Below are 17429 nucleotides of genomic sequence, written 5' to 3' on the forward strand. Positions count from 1 at the left end.
AATGACCACAGCAGCCAGCAGGGGGCAGCACCGACCCACAGACACATCCTGCTGCTTTACGCCTGCCCATCTGATTCTGCCCTTTACACCTCCTTCCTTCTGATTCTGCCCTTTACGCCTCCTTCCTCCTTCTGATTCTGCCCTTTACGCCTCCTCCTTCCTTCTGATTCTGCCCTTTACGCCTCCTTCCTTCTGATTCTGCCCTTTACGCCTCCTCCTTCCTTCTGATTCTGCCCTTTACGCCTCCTTCCTCCTTCTGATTCTGCCCTTTACACCTCCTTCCATCTGATTCTGCCCTTTACGCCTCCTCCTTCCTTCTGATTCTGCCCTTTACGCCTCCTCCTTCCTTCTGATTCTGCCCTTTACGCCTCCTCCTTCCATCTGATTCTGCCCTTTACGCCTCCTTCCTTCTGATTCTGCCCTTTACACCTCCTCCTTCCATCTGATTCTGCCCTTTACGCCTCCTTCCTTCTGATTCTGCCCTTTACGCCTCCTCCTTCCTTCTGATTCTGCCCTTTACACCTCCTCCTTCCTTCTGATTCTGCCCTTTACACCTCCTCCTTCCATCTGATTCTGCCCTTTACGCCTCCTTCCTTCTGATTCTGCCCTTTACGCCTCCTCCTTCCATCTGATTCTGCCCTTTACGCCTCCTTCCTTCTGATTCTGCCCTTTACACCTCCTTCCTTCTGATTCTGCCCTTTACGCCTCCTTCCATCTGATTCTGCCCTTTACGCCTCCTTCCTTCTGATTCTGCCCTTTACGCCTCCTTCCTTCTGATTCTGCCCTTTACACCTCCTCCTTCCTTCTGATTCTGCCCTTTACACCTCCTCCTTCCTTCTGATTCTGCCCTTTACACCTCCTCCTTCCTTCTGATTCTGCCCTTTACGCCTCCTCCTCCTTCCTTCTGATTCTGCCCTTTACACCTCCTCCTTCCTTCTGATTCTGCCCTTTACGCCTCCTCCTTCCTTCTGATTCTGCCCTTTACACCTCCTCCTTCCTTCTGATTCTGCCCTTTACGCCTCCTCCTTCCTTCTGATTCTGCCCTTTACGCCTCCTTCCTCCTTCTGATTCTGCCCTTTACGCCTCCTCCTTCCATCTGATTCTGCCCTTTACGCCTCCTCCTTCCATCTGATTCTGCCCTTTACGCCTCCTTCCATCTGATTCTGCCCTTTACGCCTCCTCCTTCCATCTGATTCTGCCCTTTACGCCTCCTTCCTCCTTCTGATTCTGCCCTTTACACCTCCTCCTTCCTTCTGATTCTGCCCTTTACGCCTCCTCCTTCCATCTGATTCTGCCCTTTACGCCTCCTCCTTCCTTCTGATTCTGCCCTTTACGCCTCCTTCCTCCTTCTGATTCTGCCCTTTACGCCTCCTCCTTCCATCTGATTCTGCCCTTTACGCCTCCTCCTTCCTTCTGATTCTGCCCTTTACGCCTCCTTCCTCCTTCTGATTCTGCCCTTTACACCTCCTCCTTCCTTCTGATTCTGCCCTTTACGCCTCCTCCTTCCTTCTGATTCTGCCCTTTACGCCTCCTTCCTCCTTCTGATTCTGCCCTTTACGCCTCCTCCTTCCTTCTGATTCTGCCCTTTACGCCTCCTTCCTCCTTCTGATTCTGCCCTTTACGCCTCCTCCTTCCATCTGATTCTGCCCTTTACGCCTCCTCCTTCCATCTGATTCTGCCCTTTACGCCTCCTTCCATCTGATTCTGCCCTTTACGCCTCCTTCCTTCTGATTCTGCCCTTTACGCCTCCTCCTTCCATCTGATTCTGCCCTTTACACCTCCTCCTTCCTTCTGATTCTGCCCTTTACGCCTCCTCCTTCCTTCTGATTCTGCCCTTTACGCCTCCTTCCTCCTTCTGATTCTGCCCTTTACACCTCCTCCTTCCTTCTGATTCTGCCCTTTACGCCTCCTCCTTCCTTCTGATTCTGCCCTTTACGCCTCCTCCTTCCTTCTGATTCTGCCCTTTACGCCTCCTTCCTCCTTCTGATTCTGCCCTTTACGCCTCCTTCCTCCTTCTGATTCTGCCCTTTACGCCTCCTCCCTCCTCCTTCCAGCCCATAATAACCCCTCAGCCTAACTTTCCTCTGTATCTCAGTCCCAGAGTTCATGGACCAGCCCAGCCAGCTGAAGGGTTACTCCATCCACACCCGGCTCTCCAAAGGTCCTCGAGGTTTTGGATTCAACATCGTTGGAGGAAGCCGCCCCCGGGAGTTCCTGCAGGTGTACAGTGTGACACCTGGAGGGCCGCCTGCTCTGAGCACAGGTACTGACACAGGTGTGTCTTCACCTCCTTCAGGTACTGATGCACCTGAAGGAGGTGCAGACGCACATTCAGTCACAATAAAGTCACTTCTCAGGGGATCAGGACATGATCCAAGCAGCTGCTCCTCAGCAGGAGTTAAATTCAGTGAATCCAGCCTCAGATCAACACCGAGTCATTATTTATGGACCAAAAACTGACATAAAACGATATAAAATAAAGTAAAAAAATGCTCTAAAATGCTAAAATAAAATGCTCTGATTAACTGATCCTCAGTCAGTGTGAGCAGCTCTATAAAAGCAGAAGTTCTGTCAGTTTAACACGATGCCAAGGAGGAAAGACACCAGCAATGATCTCAGAGAAGCAGCTGCTGCTGCCCATCAGTCTGGGAAGGGTTATAAGGCCATTTCCAGACTATCTGGAGTCCATCATTCTACAGAGAGAAAGATTATTCACAAGTGGAAAACATTCAGGACAGCTGTCAATCTTCCCAGGAGTGGACGTCTCAGCAAGTTCACCCCAAGGTGAAAAAGCCCAGAGCTACATCTCAGACTCTCCAGGCCTCAGTTAGCATGTTAAAGGTCAAAGGTCACCCCAAGGTGAAAAAGCCCAGAGCTACATCTCAGACTCTACAGGCCTCAGTTAGCATGTTAAAGGTCAAAGGTCACCCCAAGGTGAAAAAGCCCAGAGCTACATCTCAGACTCTACAGGCCTCAGTTAGCATGTTAAAGGTCAAAGGTCACCCCAAGGTGAAAAAGCCCAGAGCTACATCTCAGACTCTACAGGCCTCAGTTAGCATGTTAAAGGTCAAAGGTCACCCCAAGGTGAAAAAGCCCAGAGCTACATCTCAGACTCTACAGGCCTCAGTTAGCATGTTAAAGGTCAAAGGTCACCCCAAGGTGAAAAAGCCCAGAGCTACATCTCAGACTCTACAGGCCTCAGTTAGCATGTTAAAGGTTAAAGGTCACCCCAAGGTGAAAAAGCCCAGAGCTACATCTCAGACTCTACAGGCCTCAGTTAGCATGTTAAAGGTTAAAGGTCACCCCAAGGTGAAAAAGCCCAGAGCTACATCTCAGACTCTACAGGCCTCAGTTAGCATGCTAAAGGTTAAAGGTCACCCCAAGGTGAAGAAGCCCAGAGCTACATCTCAGACTCTACAGGCCTCAGTTAGCATGTTAAAGGTTAAAGGTCACCCCAAGGTGAAAAAGCCCAGAGCTACATCTCAGACTCTACAGGCCTCAGTTAGCATGTTAAAGGTTAAAGGTCACCCCAAGGTGAAGAAGCCCAGAGCTACATCTCAGACTCTACAGGCCTCAGTTAGCATGTTAAAGGTTAAAGGTCATGACAGCACAGTTAGAAAAAGACTGAACAAGGATGGCTTGTTTGGAAGGGCTGCAGGAGAAAGCCTCTTCTCTCTAAAAAGAACATGGCAGCACAGCTTAGGTTTGCAAAGCTGCATCTGAACAAAGCTCAAGACTTCTGGAACAAAGTCCTTTGGACAGACCAGAGCAAAGTGGAGATGTTTGGTCCTAATGCACAGCAGCACGTTTGGAGGAAACCAAACACAGCATATCAGCACAAACACCTGGATCAGATCCGTTCTGTCAGAACCAGAACTCAGATCAGAACGGTCAGAAGGTTAAAATGTGGATCAGGTGACCAAAGAGCTTTGAACACATGAGGATTTAACAGCTGTTTGCTCTCAGCTCTTTATTTTTCTCAACAATCTTATGATCTGGAACTAATCCACATAGTTTAATCCGCCTCACACACCTCTGTGGCAGGCGGATCACGTGCGCCGAGGATCAGCAGGCAGGAATGTAACCGGGTCATGGAGCGACCCGAGAAACTCAGGGAGGGAAAAGTGAAAGATAAGATGAGAAATCAGACCGTAACTCAGAGTCTCTGCAGCACTCCCCTCAGCTTTTAAAGCTTTAAAGCTGGTTCTGGCCTCTCTCTGGACGTCTGGTCCGTCTCATTCAAGCTCAGCTCAGATGTTCTGCTGGGCTGCCGGTTTTATCCTGGACTAACATTAAGAACTGTTCCAACTCTGATCAAACAGGATCAGGTTGAGTAAGATCAGACGAGTCCAGTTTCCTGGAAAATGTGTCATGAAGCAGCAGATTGTCTGAGTTCTGAGGAAGTTTTATTTCAGGTTCTGTTCAGGTTCTGTTCACTGTGTTTAACTCGCTGTCTCACCTGGTTCTGCAGCGGACATCCTGGTCTACATCAACGACACCTGTGTGCTGGGCCGCTCCCACAAAGAGGTGGTGGAGATGCTGAAGGCGGTGCCGATGGGTCAGAGCGTGGACGTGGTGCTGAGGAGAGGATACCCGATGCTGTACAACCCGGACGGCTGTCCCAAGCTGAGCCTGGAGGCGGTACGGGTTTCACAGAACCACGAGTTCACACCGGCAAAATAAGGAAAAGAGGCAAATAAAAGCAGGAAGGAAAGAAATTACTGACAAAAAAGCAATGAAGTGGATTATAAATCAGACAGAAAACTGAGTAAATAGATATTAAAACCTTTAATAACATGTTTTACATAAATCAAACTTCATATAAAGTCAAGACCCTGAAATAACCATCAATAACATTTCTGTGATTTATTTTCTACGCCTGAGAAGGGTTAACCAGGTTTAACTAACCAGGGTTAATCAACCAGGGTTAACTAGGGTTAGTCAGGGTTAACTAACCAGGGTTAACCGGGGTTAACTAACCGGGGTTAACCAGTTTAAACCCGGGTTAATCAGTGTTAACTAACCAGGGTTACCTAGGGTTAACCAACCAGGTTTAACTCTGGTTAACTGACTAGGGTTAACTAGGGTTAACCAGTGTTAACCAGGGTTAACTAACCAAGTTTAACCAGGGTTAACCGGGGTTAACCAGTGTAAACCCGGGTTAATCAGTGTTAACTAACCAGGGTTACCTAGGGTTAACCAACCAGGTTTAACTCTGGTTAGCTAACTAGGGTTAACCAGTGTTAACCAGGTTTAACTAACCAAGTTTAACCAGGGTTAACCAACTAGGTTTAACTAACCAGGGTTAATCAACCAGGGTTAACTAGGGTTAGTCAGGGTTAACTAACCAGGGTTAACCGGGGTTAACTAACCGGGGTTAACCAGTGTAAACCCGGGTTAATCAGTGTTAACTAACCAGGGTTAACTAGAGTTAACCAACCAGGTTTAACCCTGGTTAACTAACTAGGGTTAACCAGGGTTAACCACGGTTAACTAACGAGGGTTAACCAGGGTTAACTAACCAGTGTTAACCTGGGTTAATCAGTGTTAACTAACTAAGGTTAACCAACCAGGGTTAACTAGGGTTAACCAGGGTTAACTAACCGGGATTAACCAGTGTTAACCTGGGTTATTCAGTGTTAACTAACTAGGGTTAACCAACCAGGGTTAACTAGGGTTAACCAGGGTTAACCGGGGTTAACTAACCGGGATTAACCAGTGTTAACCTGGGTTATTCAGTGTTAACTAACTAGGGTTAACCAACCAGGGTTAACTAGGGTTAACCGGGGTTAACTAACCGGGATTAACCAGTGTTAACCTGGGTTATTCAGTGTTAACTAACTAGGGTTAACCAACCAGGGTTAGCAGTTTGTGATGAGCTGAGAGAGTCGGCTCCAACACCCAAATTAATGTCTTAATGTCAGCAGGTAACGAGCAGAAGCCTAAAGCCAACGGATCTGATGATGTCAGAGGCTGGAACAGACGCTCTCTGTCCAATGAAAGCTGTTGCTGGTCACTGACCTTTAACCCCGTTTTCAGGCCCTGAGGCATCATTCTCTGTCTGACCTCCTGCAGAAGCCGCAGACGCCCGGCGAGTCCAACCTGAACCGAGGCCTGACGCACCTCACCTACAGCTGCACGCTGGACGCCAACGGCAGCACGCCAGGTCAGAGCCACGGCCGCCGCGCCCGCCTGAGACGGGCCGAGCCGCAGATGAACTGATCAGCGATCAATCGGCTGTAAGTTACCGTCTCTCTGTGGTCTTTAACAGGACAAACCCCGCCCTCCTACGCTGCTCAGCCAATGACCAACGGACTGACCGGCCCGCCCACGCCCACATCCTCCGAGGCTCCGCCTCCTGGTCCGGAGAGGACGCCGCCGACTTACAGCGACTCTGACGGCGGCCCGTCCAACGCCGGGACACGGAGGTCAGTGTTGGCGTGAGGTCACAGACGGCGTCATGGCGTCCGCCGATGAGTGTCCCGCTCACCTGTGTTTATGTCTCCTCCTCCTCTTCCTCCTCCTCCTCCTCCTCCTCCTCCTCCTCCTCTTCTTCTTCCTCTTCCACTTCCTCCCTCCTCTTCCTCCTCCTCCTCCTCCTCCTCCTCCTCCTCCTCCTCCTCCTCCTCCTCCTCCTCCTCCTCCTCCTCCTCTTCCTCCTCCTCCTCTTCTTCTTCCTCTTCCACTTCCTCCCTCCTCTTCCTCCTCCTCCTCCTCCTCCTCCTCCTCCTCCTCCTCCTCCTCCTCCTCCTCCTCCTCCTCCTCCCCCTCCTCCTCTTCCTCCTCCTCCTCCTCCTGCTCCTCCTCCTCCTCTCAGGTCGTCTCTGATTCGCTACAACAGCAGCACGCTGCCCACCCTCTCCTCCTCCTCGCTCCTCCTCCATCAGAGCTCCAAGTCGTCAGAGAGCGACCTGTCCACCTCCACGCTCCCCATCACCTCCTCCCACGCTCTGTCCAAGCTGCCGCTCCCCCAGCCGGAGTCGGGCCTCCTGCAGAACCCCGCCCCCTCCTCCACGCCGCCCGGCGTGGCGCCGGCGCAGCGCCCGCCGATGCCCCAGACGTCTCTGGCCCTGACGCCACCCAGAGACGTCCCGCCCTGCGGCTTTAACGGCTGTCCCGCCAGCCACCAGGCGCTCTCTCCCGCCGCCCGAGGAACGCCGGCACTGGCGCTCCCCCTCGGGGCCGGTTCCCCCGGCCCTGGGAGGGAGCTGGTTCCGGTGGCCCTGGGGCGCAGCGAGAGCGGGGGGCTCGGGTTCAGCGTGGCGGCGGGAGGACCGGGGGGCCAGCAGGCGGTGGTGAGGCGGGTGTGGGACCGCAGGCAGTGCCCCTCGCTGCAGGCCGGAGACGCCATCGTGAAGATCAACGGCGCCGACGTGCTCAGCCTCAGCTTCACCCAGGTGACCGCCACCCTGTCATGGCTGCTCAGAGTTCTGCATGCTTTCAGCGCCAAAATGTCGGGTCCGTTTCAGGTCAAAAGTTTAGAAAATGATTTAAAGTTGTTCAGCGGCAGCAGGGAACGCCGTGACCATCAGTCTGAGTCCGTCCAATCAGGACGGAGCGCTCTGACAAAGAGCTTTAAAACAAGCCAACAGACAGAGCCGGGTTCAACAGACAGAACCGAGGAGTTAATATGAAGAGCAGAAACCCAGCGACTGCAGGGCGCTGAAAAGGTTCTGCCAGCTGGTTCTGGACCGGCCTCAGCTGCTCAGATGTGTGACAAACTGTCAGAGATCTGCACTGAAAGGTTCTGCCAGCTGGTTCTGATGAGCAGCACCTCGACCCAAAACCAGTAATAACCGTGAGTGTGTTTCCTCCTCAGGTCCAGAGAGTTCTGCAGGAACACACCAAACAAGGAGAGGTGGTTCTGCTGGTCCACAGAGGAGGTAGGACCGCCTCACCAGTGGTTCCGACCAATCAGTTTCTGCTTTTAGTTCTGATCCTCAGCTGTTCAAACATGGAAGAATCTCTGGTTCTGTTTGGGTCTGCTTCCTGTTAGTTAGGAACAGAAGCAGTTTGTGTGGTTTTAAACGGCCGTTTGGACCTCCTCAGAACTCTCTCTTCCCTCCCCAGGTCCCGTCTCCTCACCTGTCGTCACCCCCAACCTCTACAAGCCCCTCCCCGCCCCCCATGTCCCAAACACCCCCTCAGCTGAGCTGCCCTCCCCGTCCACGGGTGCCTTGCTGGGGGGCGTCCCCCCGCTGAGCCAGGCTGGCTTGGCCCTGGAGGGGCCCCAGGAGGGCCAGCTCCCAGCTCCAGGGACCCCCCAAGGTCAGAGTTCTGCTGCCAGCTGCTGCTTTTCAGGCTGAAATATGTTATGATGATTCTGAGTCCACAACAGACCAGAACTGAGTCGAACTCCTCTTTGTTTCCCAGGGGCCCCTCCTGCCCAGACCCCAAACGGGCCCCCGGCCTCGGCCCTCATCCAGAGCACCAGCTTCCTGGACTCGGTCCCCGTGACGCTGACCTTAGAGCCTCGCGACCTGCTGGGAGTGGAAGAGAGCGCCGGGGGGCCCCCAGTCAGAGGGGGAGGAGCTCCAGGAGTGGCCACCAAGGACGGGAGAGGTGGGGGAGGAGCCAAGACGATGGAGGTGGAGCTGAGGAGGCGGCCGGGGGAAGGGTTTGGATTCGTTATCGCCTCTCAGGAAGTGAGCGGAGGTGAGTGATGTCATCCTCCTCCTTTACTGTTAGCGCTCTGTCTGCAGTCTCTGTCTGCCCGGATAGTCTTAAAGCTGAGCAGAGAGCTGTTAGAGTTGTTCCTGCAGCCAGGTCCAGGATTCCACCATCTGTTGTTAACCAGCTCTGTGATCCTCCTCCTTCACTGTTAGCGCTCTGTCTGCAGTCTCTGTCTGCCCGGATAGTCTTAAAGCTGAGCAGAGAGCTGTTAGAGTTGTTCCTGCAGCCAGGTCCAGGATTCCACCATCTGTTGTTAACCAGCTCTGTGATCCTCCTCCTTTACTGTTAGCGCTCTGTCTGCAGTCTCTGTCTGCCCGGATAGTCTTAAAGCTGAGCAGAGAGCTGTTAGAGCTGTTCCTGCAGCCAGGTCCAGGATTCCACCATCTGTTGTTAACCAGCTCTGTGATCCTCCTCCTTTACTGTTAGCGCTCTGTCTGCAGTCTCTGTCTGCCCGGATAGTCTTAAAGCTGAGCAGAGAGCTGTTAGAGTTGTTCCTGCAGCCAGGTCCAGGATTCCACCATCTGTTGTTAACCAGCTCTGTGATCCTCCTCCTTTACTGTTAGCGCTCTGTCTGCAGTCTCTGTCTGCCCGGATAGTCTTAAAGCTGAGCAGAGAGCTGTTAGAATTGTTCCTGCAGCCAGGTCCAGGATTCCACCATCTGTTGTTAACCAGCTCTGTGATCCTCCTCCTTTACTGTTAGCGCTCTGTCTGCAGTCTCTGTCTGCCCGGATAGTCTTAAAGCTGAGCAGAGAGCTGTTAGAGTTGCTCCTACAGCCAGGTGTCCTTGGAGAGTCAGGAATATTCCTGCTGTGTATCCTAGTCTTCAGGTCAGTTTATTTATTTAGTCATTTATTATTGTTCTTCTTCTTCTAATACACAATCATTTTTTGAGGCACATTTCCATAAAATTCTTTTTCAGTGTTTAAACACTCGGATAATCGGCCTTTGGTTCCGGAATATTGTTATCTTTGCTGTAAAACTTGAATTCTAGCATAATTTTATCAAACTTATTGTTGTCACACGCTTCTCTTAGATTTACCTGCGATGTAAAGGTGAGAGAAACATTAAAGGAGAACAATTAAAGCTCTTTTCCCCCAGTTCACACAGCTCCCTTAATGACACGTCTGAAATCATTTGGACAAATTCCTCACGGCTCAAAAACAGCAGCCGTGTCTGTACCCTGTCTGTCGCACTCTGCTCTGAGGCGGTCGGTTTTCCTGCAGCTTCTGCTCACTCCGCCCCTCGGTTCGGCTGCTATGACAACAGTTGAGCAGGAGCACTGTCATGGCTGCCAACACACCGCTGCAACCATGTATGTTTGAGCCAGAGTCAGACCCTGAGAATGTATATGAATAATAATATTATAAATCATTTATTTCAGCATCGTTTGTACCTGCATGAACTAGCGGTTAGCATTAGCTCGCGGACAAAAGAAACACAAAGCATGCTTCCATCATGTCCAAGTTTTGCTGCTTTTTTTACTTTTGTTTTACTTTGTCCTGACCCAAACTGAGTTAACATCAGAGAAACAGCGTTCCTGGGAGCTTCGTTATCCGGGCCTCAGACTGCTTTAAAACGTGTTCTGGATCAAAGTTCACGCAGAGCACGAAGCTCTTCAGCATCAAACGCAGCTGGAAACATGTGATGAAGTCACTCGGCTTCAAGATGATCCAGAATTAAAGAAATAATTCCAGAAAGTTTCTCTGAGCAGATGTTCTGCTGACAGCCTCAGCTGGACCTGAGTTTGGGCTGAAGCGGAGAACATGGACTGATTTATCTGGACTCTGTCAGAGGAGCAGCTGCTGCTGTGATTTAGCTCGGTACCTCAGTGGGTCATAACCCTAACCCATCTTTGGCCCGGTTACAGACGGTCCAACATGCGGCTGCTGACTCGGTTCTGAGTTCAGACAGTTTAGATCTCGGGGAACTCCATGTTTAACCTGAAGCTCCGACCAGAACCTGTGTTTGGGTCCTGGTTCTGGCCTGAAAGGTAAAGTGTTCCAGGTTCCGGCTGCCTAACTATGGACCGATCTGAGATGTGCTGAAGCTTTTAAAGCCGCTCAGAACTTATTGGTACCGGCTGGATTTTAACTGGATGTTGTTGTTGTTGTGAAGAACTTTGGGATCCTTCTCTAAGGAGCTTTAGGAACAACCAGCTGATCCTCAGAACCTGTGGTTCTGTTCACTTTGATTTATAGAATGATAAAATTACAACAAACATCATCTGAGGGTTCTTTAAATATTCTGTCCAATCAAAAAGCTCCTCATCTGGCTCCAGCTGTTCTTTCCGGGCAGATAAAGCCAACTGGACCGGTTCGGTCCGGGCTCATGCAGTGCAGAACTTGGACGGTCTGTGCTGGATTCCATGTGTCAGTCCAGCTGCTCTCAGCCGGAGGCAGCGGCCAGATGAGCGACACTGACAAACAGCACTCAAACACATCACCTCCCCCTCCCGCTGCTCTGCTGTGGCCCCGCCCCCTCCTGCTCTGCTGTGGCCCCGCCCCCTGCTGCTGCCTCCCTCCCTGCAGCTCAGCTCAGTCTCACTCGCAGCCCGCAGCAGACGGAGGCTCAGGCTCTGTGGCTCTGTGGTTCTGTGGTTCTCCGGGTTCTGTGGTTCTCCGGGTTCTGTGGTTCTCCGGGTTCTGTGGTTCTCCGGGTTCTGCTCTGAACGGTCCGTCATGTTGGAGCGGCTGCAGTCGGCTCTGAAGACGGTCAAAGACGCCAAACGTAAGTGGGACTGCTTTAAATGTCCTCTTTGGGACGCTGTGGACCTCAGTTTGTTTGAGAGGAAAAAGTTGGTCTGTGGGATTTAAGGGTTTCTGTGCTGCAGGACGGCGAAGTTTCTGTCAAAGAACCAGAAAACGACCAGAAAGAGTCTCAGAGGTGTCTGAAAATTAGAAGAAGATTAATTTAGTTCTGCAGCTTTCTGAAGCTTTTTCACAGTTTTTCTTTTGACATTTTCTGCTTTTTCCCTCATCTTCAGTCCTTGTTCCTGAGCATTTTCAGTGTTTTTTCTTTGTTCAGCCACTTAACTCTGACCTTTGACCCATTCAGGCAGAAAAAAGGCTCCTAACTCAAGGGATGAACCAGTGTTGTGTCGACACAGAACAGACAACTTAGCAAAGAAGCCGTTTTAAACTGGATCTTTAGGCACTTTGTTACCAGCAGCCTGTCACAAAGACACATCATTTGTTCCCATTTCTTTAGCTGCATCTATGAAAAACAGCAAAGAAAACACAGTTTGACAGACAGAAAATAGGATTTCTGCAGCAACAAGGTGATTCCCAAAGAGCTATTAGCTGAAAACTTGGCATATCTCAGCATGGTGTGCAGTGTGTCCTTAAAACATTTGAGGAAACTGGACAAGTGGAGGACAAAAGAAGAAGTGTCAGGCCTAAAAAACTATCTCCAGCAGATGAACAGGATCTGAAAGTGATGTCCTTAAGAAAGAGGAAAAAATCCAGCTGTGACCTGACAGGACCTGAGAGATGCATCTGGACCTTCAGCTGATCCATCTACTGTTGGCCCAAGCCTCATCAGAAATGGGCTCCATGGAAGGGTGGCTGTCAAGAAGCCGCTCTTAAGGAAGGGAAACAGGGAGAAGTGGATCAGTGTAGTTTAATTTATTTAAACAACAGATATTTTCTGCTCTTTTCCTTCTGTCTGAAACTCTTAGTTTTGGTTCCTGTCTCTTTAAGAACCGTCTGCTCTGATTGGTCAGAACTGGAGCGTCAGACAGCTGTTGTTTTGTTTTTCTCTGGGTAAAGTGTGGAATGATGCAAACATATGATGATGATGTCATAGAGTAACAGAAGAAATAGCTGCACTACAAACGAGGCGTTCAGGAGCAGTGTTTTCTGTGGGAGAGAGTGGCTTTGACAGATAAGTGCTTCTCTCTGAAGACACTTCCTCTAACTTTCTGGCTTTCCATTGTCCTTCATCCTGTGAGGGTCTGAAACCCTCCGTCTGATTTACCAGCTTTACCCGAACCCATCCCCCACCTCCTCACCTCCTTCCTCCCTCCTTTTCTTGCTCCGGCCTTCGCTCTCCTCCTCCTCCTCAGTCGTTATCAGCTCTCAGGAATGTCTGAAATAGTTTCACCTCATTGAAACTATCTGAAGCTCAGTGTGTGTGTGTGTGTGTGTGACTACCATCTTTGTGAGGACCTCTCTGAGTTTCTGACCTTGTTAGGACGTTCAGTTCGGTCCTCGCTTGTATAGAGTTTCCTTTTTTAATTTTGTTTTATTTAGTTTTCTTCTGTTTTCTGTTTCATTTCGTGTTTTTTTCCGTTTTATTTAGTGTTTTTTCTGTTTTATTTTGTTTTTTCTGTTTTATTTTGTTTTTTTTTCTGTTTTATTTTGTTTTTTGTTTTTTATTTTGTGTTTTTTGTGTTTTATTTTGTTTTTTTTCTGTTTTATTTTGTGTTTTATTTATTTTTTTTCTGTTTTATTTTGTGACTTTGGGTCATGTTTCCTCTTCCTTTCCTGTTTGTGTTCTCAGTATTTTGGATTTATTCTGTCTTTATTCGTCTTTTTTAGATGAGCCTTTTTGTTTCTGTGTTTATTTCATTAGCTGCATCAGTTGTTGTTAGTTTTATATTTATATAAATGTATTTATTTATATTTATCTGATGTCGTCTCAGTCTGGTTCTGCCTCAGTTCTGTTCATGTGTTTCTCTCTCAGTAGTTTAGTTTCCTCCTGTTGGGTCCTCAGCTCCACGGTATGAAAGCTCCTTTCTTTGCGCTCATCATTGATCATTGATCAGTTTCTACAGTCTTCCACCCCGGCCTAAAACTCCCCCCAACAGAGGAACACATATTTGTTCTATTAGAAAATCACAATAAGAGCCTGACTCTGCAGAAGTTGCAGCTTTAAGTTCTCGGCTGAGTTAAATAATGTTTCCTTCATGTCGATTTTATTTCTTCATTTATTTTCACAGATGTTTGAAATACATGAGAAAAGAGATGACTCGGTGTAATTGAATGAAAGCAGCTGCTGTATTTATAAAGCAACCCCCCCCCCCCGGTAACATCTGTGTTTAATCAGCTTCGGAGTTGAATGACTCGGATTATCAGCTCTGATCATGAACACAACACCCAGGTCACTGCTTCTCTGGGCTGACAGCGGGAACTCGGCTCAGTTTGTCTCCACATGAAACCCGTTTATCGACCCGTTTATCGACCCGTTTATCGACCCGTTTATCGACCCGTTTATCGACCCGTTTATCGACCCGTTTATCGACCCGTTTATCGTCTCACACGAGGTTTCTGACGGCAACAGCTCAGGGACAAAAAGAGACGACCCTGATGGATTTTAGTGTCAGACAGTCATCACCACTAATGAACCAGTAAGATTATTTCAGAATGATCAGAAACTGGTCATGTGATGTCATGTTTTCATGTTGTCATGGTTACAGGCTTGTTACCTGGCAGGTAAACATGGAAACTTCTCATTTTAAAAAATCTGTTTCAACACTTTACTTTTGCAGTGAAACTCAGTCCTAAATCTTTCAGACATTTTAATGTCATGATGGGTCGAATTATATGTATGTCCTCAGTTAAAATATTCTCAATTTATCAATTCAAGCTCCTTTTCCATCCTTTCAAACTGGGTTAAAAGTCCCACAAAGACGCTGCTGAGAGGAAATGTCGCCAGACTTTGGTTCGTCCAATCACAAACAAGTGTTGTCCCCATGGTCCCTAACCTTTCTGTAATCTGGATTGTTGTCGTATTTTCTGGATTGTTGTCGTGTTTTCTGGATTGTCGTCATTTTTTCTGGATTGTTGTCATGTTTTCTGGAGTTTTGTCGTGTTTTCTGGATTGTTGTCGTGTTTTCTGGATTGTCGTCATTTTTTCTGGATTGTTGTCGTGTTTTCTGGGTTGTTGTCGTGTTTTCTGGATTGTTGTCGTGTTTTCTGGATTGTTGTCGTGTTTTCTGGATTGTTGTCGTGTTTTCTGGAGTTTTATCGTGTTTTCTGGATTGTTGTCGTGTTTTCTGGATTGTTGTCGTGTTTTCTGGATTGTTGTCATGTTTTCTGGGTTGTCGTCGTGTTTTCTGGATTGTTGTCGTGTTTTCTTGATTGTTGTCGTGTTTTCTGGGTTGTTGTCGTGTTTTCTGGATTGTTGTCGTGTTTTCTGGATTGTTGTCGTGTTTTCTGGATTGTCGTCGTGTTTTCTGGATTGTTGTCGTGTTTTCTGGATTGTCGTCGTGTTTTCTGGATTGTTGTCGTGTTTTCTGGATTGTCGCCGTGTTTTCTGGAGTGTCGTCGTGTTTTCTGGATTGTTGTTGTGTTTTCTGGATTGTCGTCGTGTTTTCTGGATTGTCGCCGTGTTTTCTGGATTGTCGCCGTGTTTTCTGGATTGTCGCCGTGTTTTCTGGATTGTTGTTGTGTTTTCTGGATTGTTGTCGTGTTTTCTGGATTGTTGTTGTGTTTTCTGGATTGTTGTCGTGTTTTCTGGATTGTCGCCGTGTTTTCTGGATTGTCGCCGTGTTTTCTGGATTGTCGCCGTGTTTTCTGGATTGTTGTTGTGTTTTCTGGATTGTTGTTGTGTTTTCTGGATTGTTGTCGTGTTTTCTGGATTGTTGTCGTGTTTTCTGGATTGTTGTCGTGTTTTCTGGATTGTTGTCGTGTTTTCTGGATTGTTGTTGTGTTTTCTGGATTGTCGCCGTGTTTTCTGGATTGTCGCCGTGTTTTCTGGATTGTCGCCGTGTTTTCTGGATTGTTGTTGTGTTTTCTGGATTGTTGTTGTGTTTTCTGGATTGTTGTCGTGTTTTCTGGATTGTTGTCGTGTTTTCTGGATTGTTGTCGTGTTTTCTGGATTGTTGTCGTGTTTTCTGGATCGTTGTCGTGTTTTCTAAAACGTTGTTGTGTTTTGACCCTCAGGGCCACCGTGGTTCCAGCTGTTAAAAGGGAGCTCCGAGGTTAAGTGAAAGCGAAGAGCATTCTCTGGTCATTCACGCCGTGTTTGATTTGGCTCACGTTTCTGACATGTTTGTGGTTCACAAACTTTCTCTGATTGTCTCAACTGAACATTTTGGGGATTTTTTTGTGTCTTTGTTGCTGTAATTTTCACTGTGATGTTGAATTATTTGTGATGAAAAATGCTTAATATCAGAAGCGTTTATGTCGGATTTATAAGAGAGAATCACAGAAATGTGCTGAAAACAATGTGTTTGTGTGCAGTTTGGGGGCGAATCCACAGCTGTATACATCTGGACTCTGGAGCTGAATTTAAAGTATTTAATCTGATTTTCTGTTATATTTAAGGACTCCGGAGGCAGTCTGGTGTGTGCTCAGCGATGAGCTGTTGTGCTGAATGTTAAACTTCCTTTTTATAGTAGCTTTTATCCATAATTTAGCAGCCTGAGTGTGTTTGACAAACCGAAGCACAGATGAGTCCTCGCCTTATCATGCTGTGGAATTGGACAGATACGTTTGTTTGTCTTTCAGTGAGGACACTTTGGACTGTAAATCTGAACCAAACTGAAACCAACTCCCCCCCAAACAGGGTCTGTTCCATAGTGGAAAGCAACAAGAACAAGAGCTTCTTTCTCTGACTTGTTGTAACAGCTGTTTATGGCAACTTTAAAGAAAATGAATCCACGGTGACATTTTTCACTGAATTTCTTATAAACCTCCGACTGTTTGGTTTCTGTGAAGGAGTCTCAATTAGTCTGGAAAGATAGTTTAATAACGTATAAGAAAATCCTTCGTAAAGCTAGAGCTGCTTATTATTCATCATTGATAGAAGAGAATAAGAATAATCCCAGGTTTCTTTTCAGCGCTGTTGCCAGGCTGACAAAGAGTCCGAGCTCTGTTGAGCCATGTATTCCTTTAACTCTCAGCAGTGATGATTTCATGAGATTCTTCATCAATAAAATTGTTTCTATCAGAGAGAAGATTAATGGAATCCTTCCCACTATTATTACTGATGTATCATCAAGTAGAGCAGCTTTAGAAGTATCTTTAGAACCTGATTTGTATTTAGACAGCTTCTGTCCAGTTGATCTCTCTGAGCTAACAACAGCAATAGTCTCTTCTAAACCATCAGCTTGTATGTTAGACCCAATCCCAACCAGACTGTTCAAGGAGGTTTTCCCCTTAATCAATACTTCCATATTGGATCTGATCAATCAGTCTTTGATGGCAGGATATGTTCCTCAGACTTTATATCCAGTCTCCCTCAGCTTTGTGCTCATTTCCAGGCAGCGGAGCTGAATTTACCTCCACAGGTTAATATTTCAGTGGTTTCCTGTCTGCAGCTGGTCTGAAGTCAGAGAAGTTGTGGCAGGAGGAACCGACCCAGAATGTTCTGCTGCATGATTCATGTCAGGAACCGACCCAGAATGTTCTGCTGCATGATTCATGTTAGGAACCGACCCAGAATGTTCTGCTGCATGATTCATGTCAGGAACCGACCCAGAATGTTCTGCTGCATGATTCATGTCAGGAACCGACCCAGAATGTTCTGCTGCATGATTCATGTCAGGAACCGACCCAGAATGTTCTGCTGCATGATTCATGTCAGGAACCGACCCAGAATGTTCTGCTGCATGATTCATGTCAGGAGCTGAAACTCAGAAACAAACTGCTGAAAGCCACAGAAAAGACGTTTATTTCTCCATTCAGTTGGATTTAAGCTGAGTTTCTGAACATGTCCAGAATCTGAATCTGCCTGCTGTTGTGCACGTGGGAGCGTGCACAGGGCAGCGTGCACAGGGCAGCGTGCACAGGGCAGCGTGCACAGGGCAGCGT

At 48.1% G+C, this 17429-nt stretch overlaps 1 protein-coding gene across 2 annotated transcripts in view; it reads left to right on the top strand.

Moving 5' to 3' along the window:
- LOC140271629 (membrane-associated guanylate kinase, WW and PDZ domain-containing protein 3-like) overlaps positions 1–17429 on the top strand; it is a 68152-nt gene that overhangs the window by 31166 nt on the left and 19557 nt on the right. For both annotated transcript variants that reach the window (XM_072366910.1, XM_072366911.1), the window contains exons 9-16: positions 2096–2263; positions 4472–4641; positions 6076–6166; positions 6272–6428; positions 6818–7397; positions 7820–7883; positions 8071–8268; positions 8374–8655. In XM_072366910.1, the coding sequence (XP_072223011.1) occupies positions 2096–2263; positions 4472–4641; positions 6076–6166; positions 6272–6428; positions 6818–7397; positions 7820–7883; positions 8071–8268; positions 8374–8655 (1710 nt within the window). The remainder of the gene's footprint in view (positions 1–2095; positions 2264–4471; positions 4642–6075; positions 6167–6271; positions 6429–6817; positions 7398–7819; positions 7884–8070; positions 8269–8373; positions 8656–17429) is intronic.

The sequence above is a fragment of the Leuresthes tenuis genome, unplaced genomic scaffold (genome assembly GCF_036924035.1).
Source record: "Leuresthes tenuis unplaced genomic scaffold, fLeuTen1.0.hap1 SCAF_16, whole genome shotgun sequence".
Classification (NCBI taxonomy): Eukaryota; Metazoa; Chordata; class Actinopteri; order Atheriniformes; family Atherinopsidae; genus Leuresthes; species Leuresthes tenuis.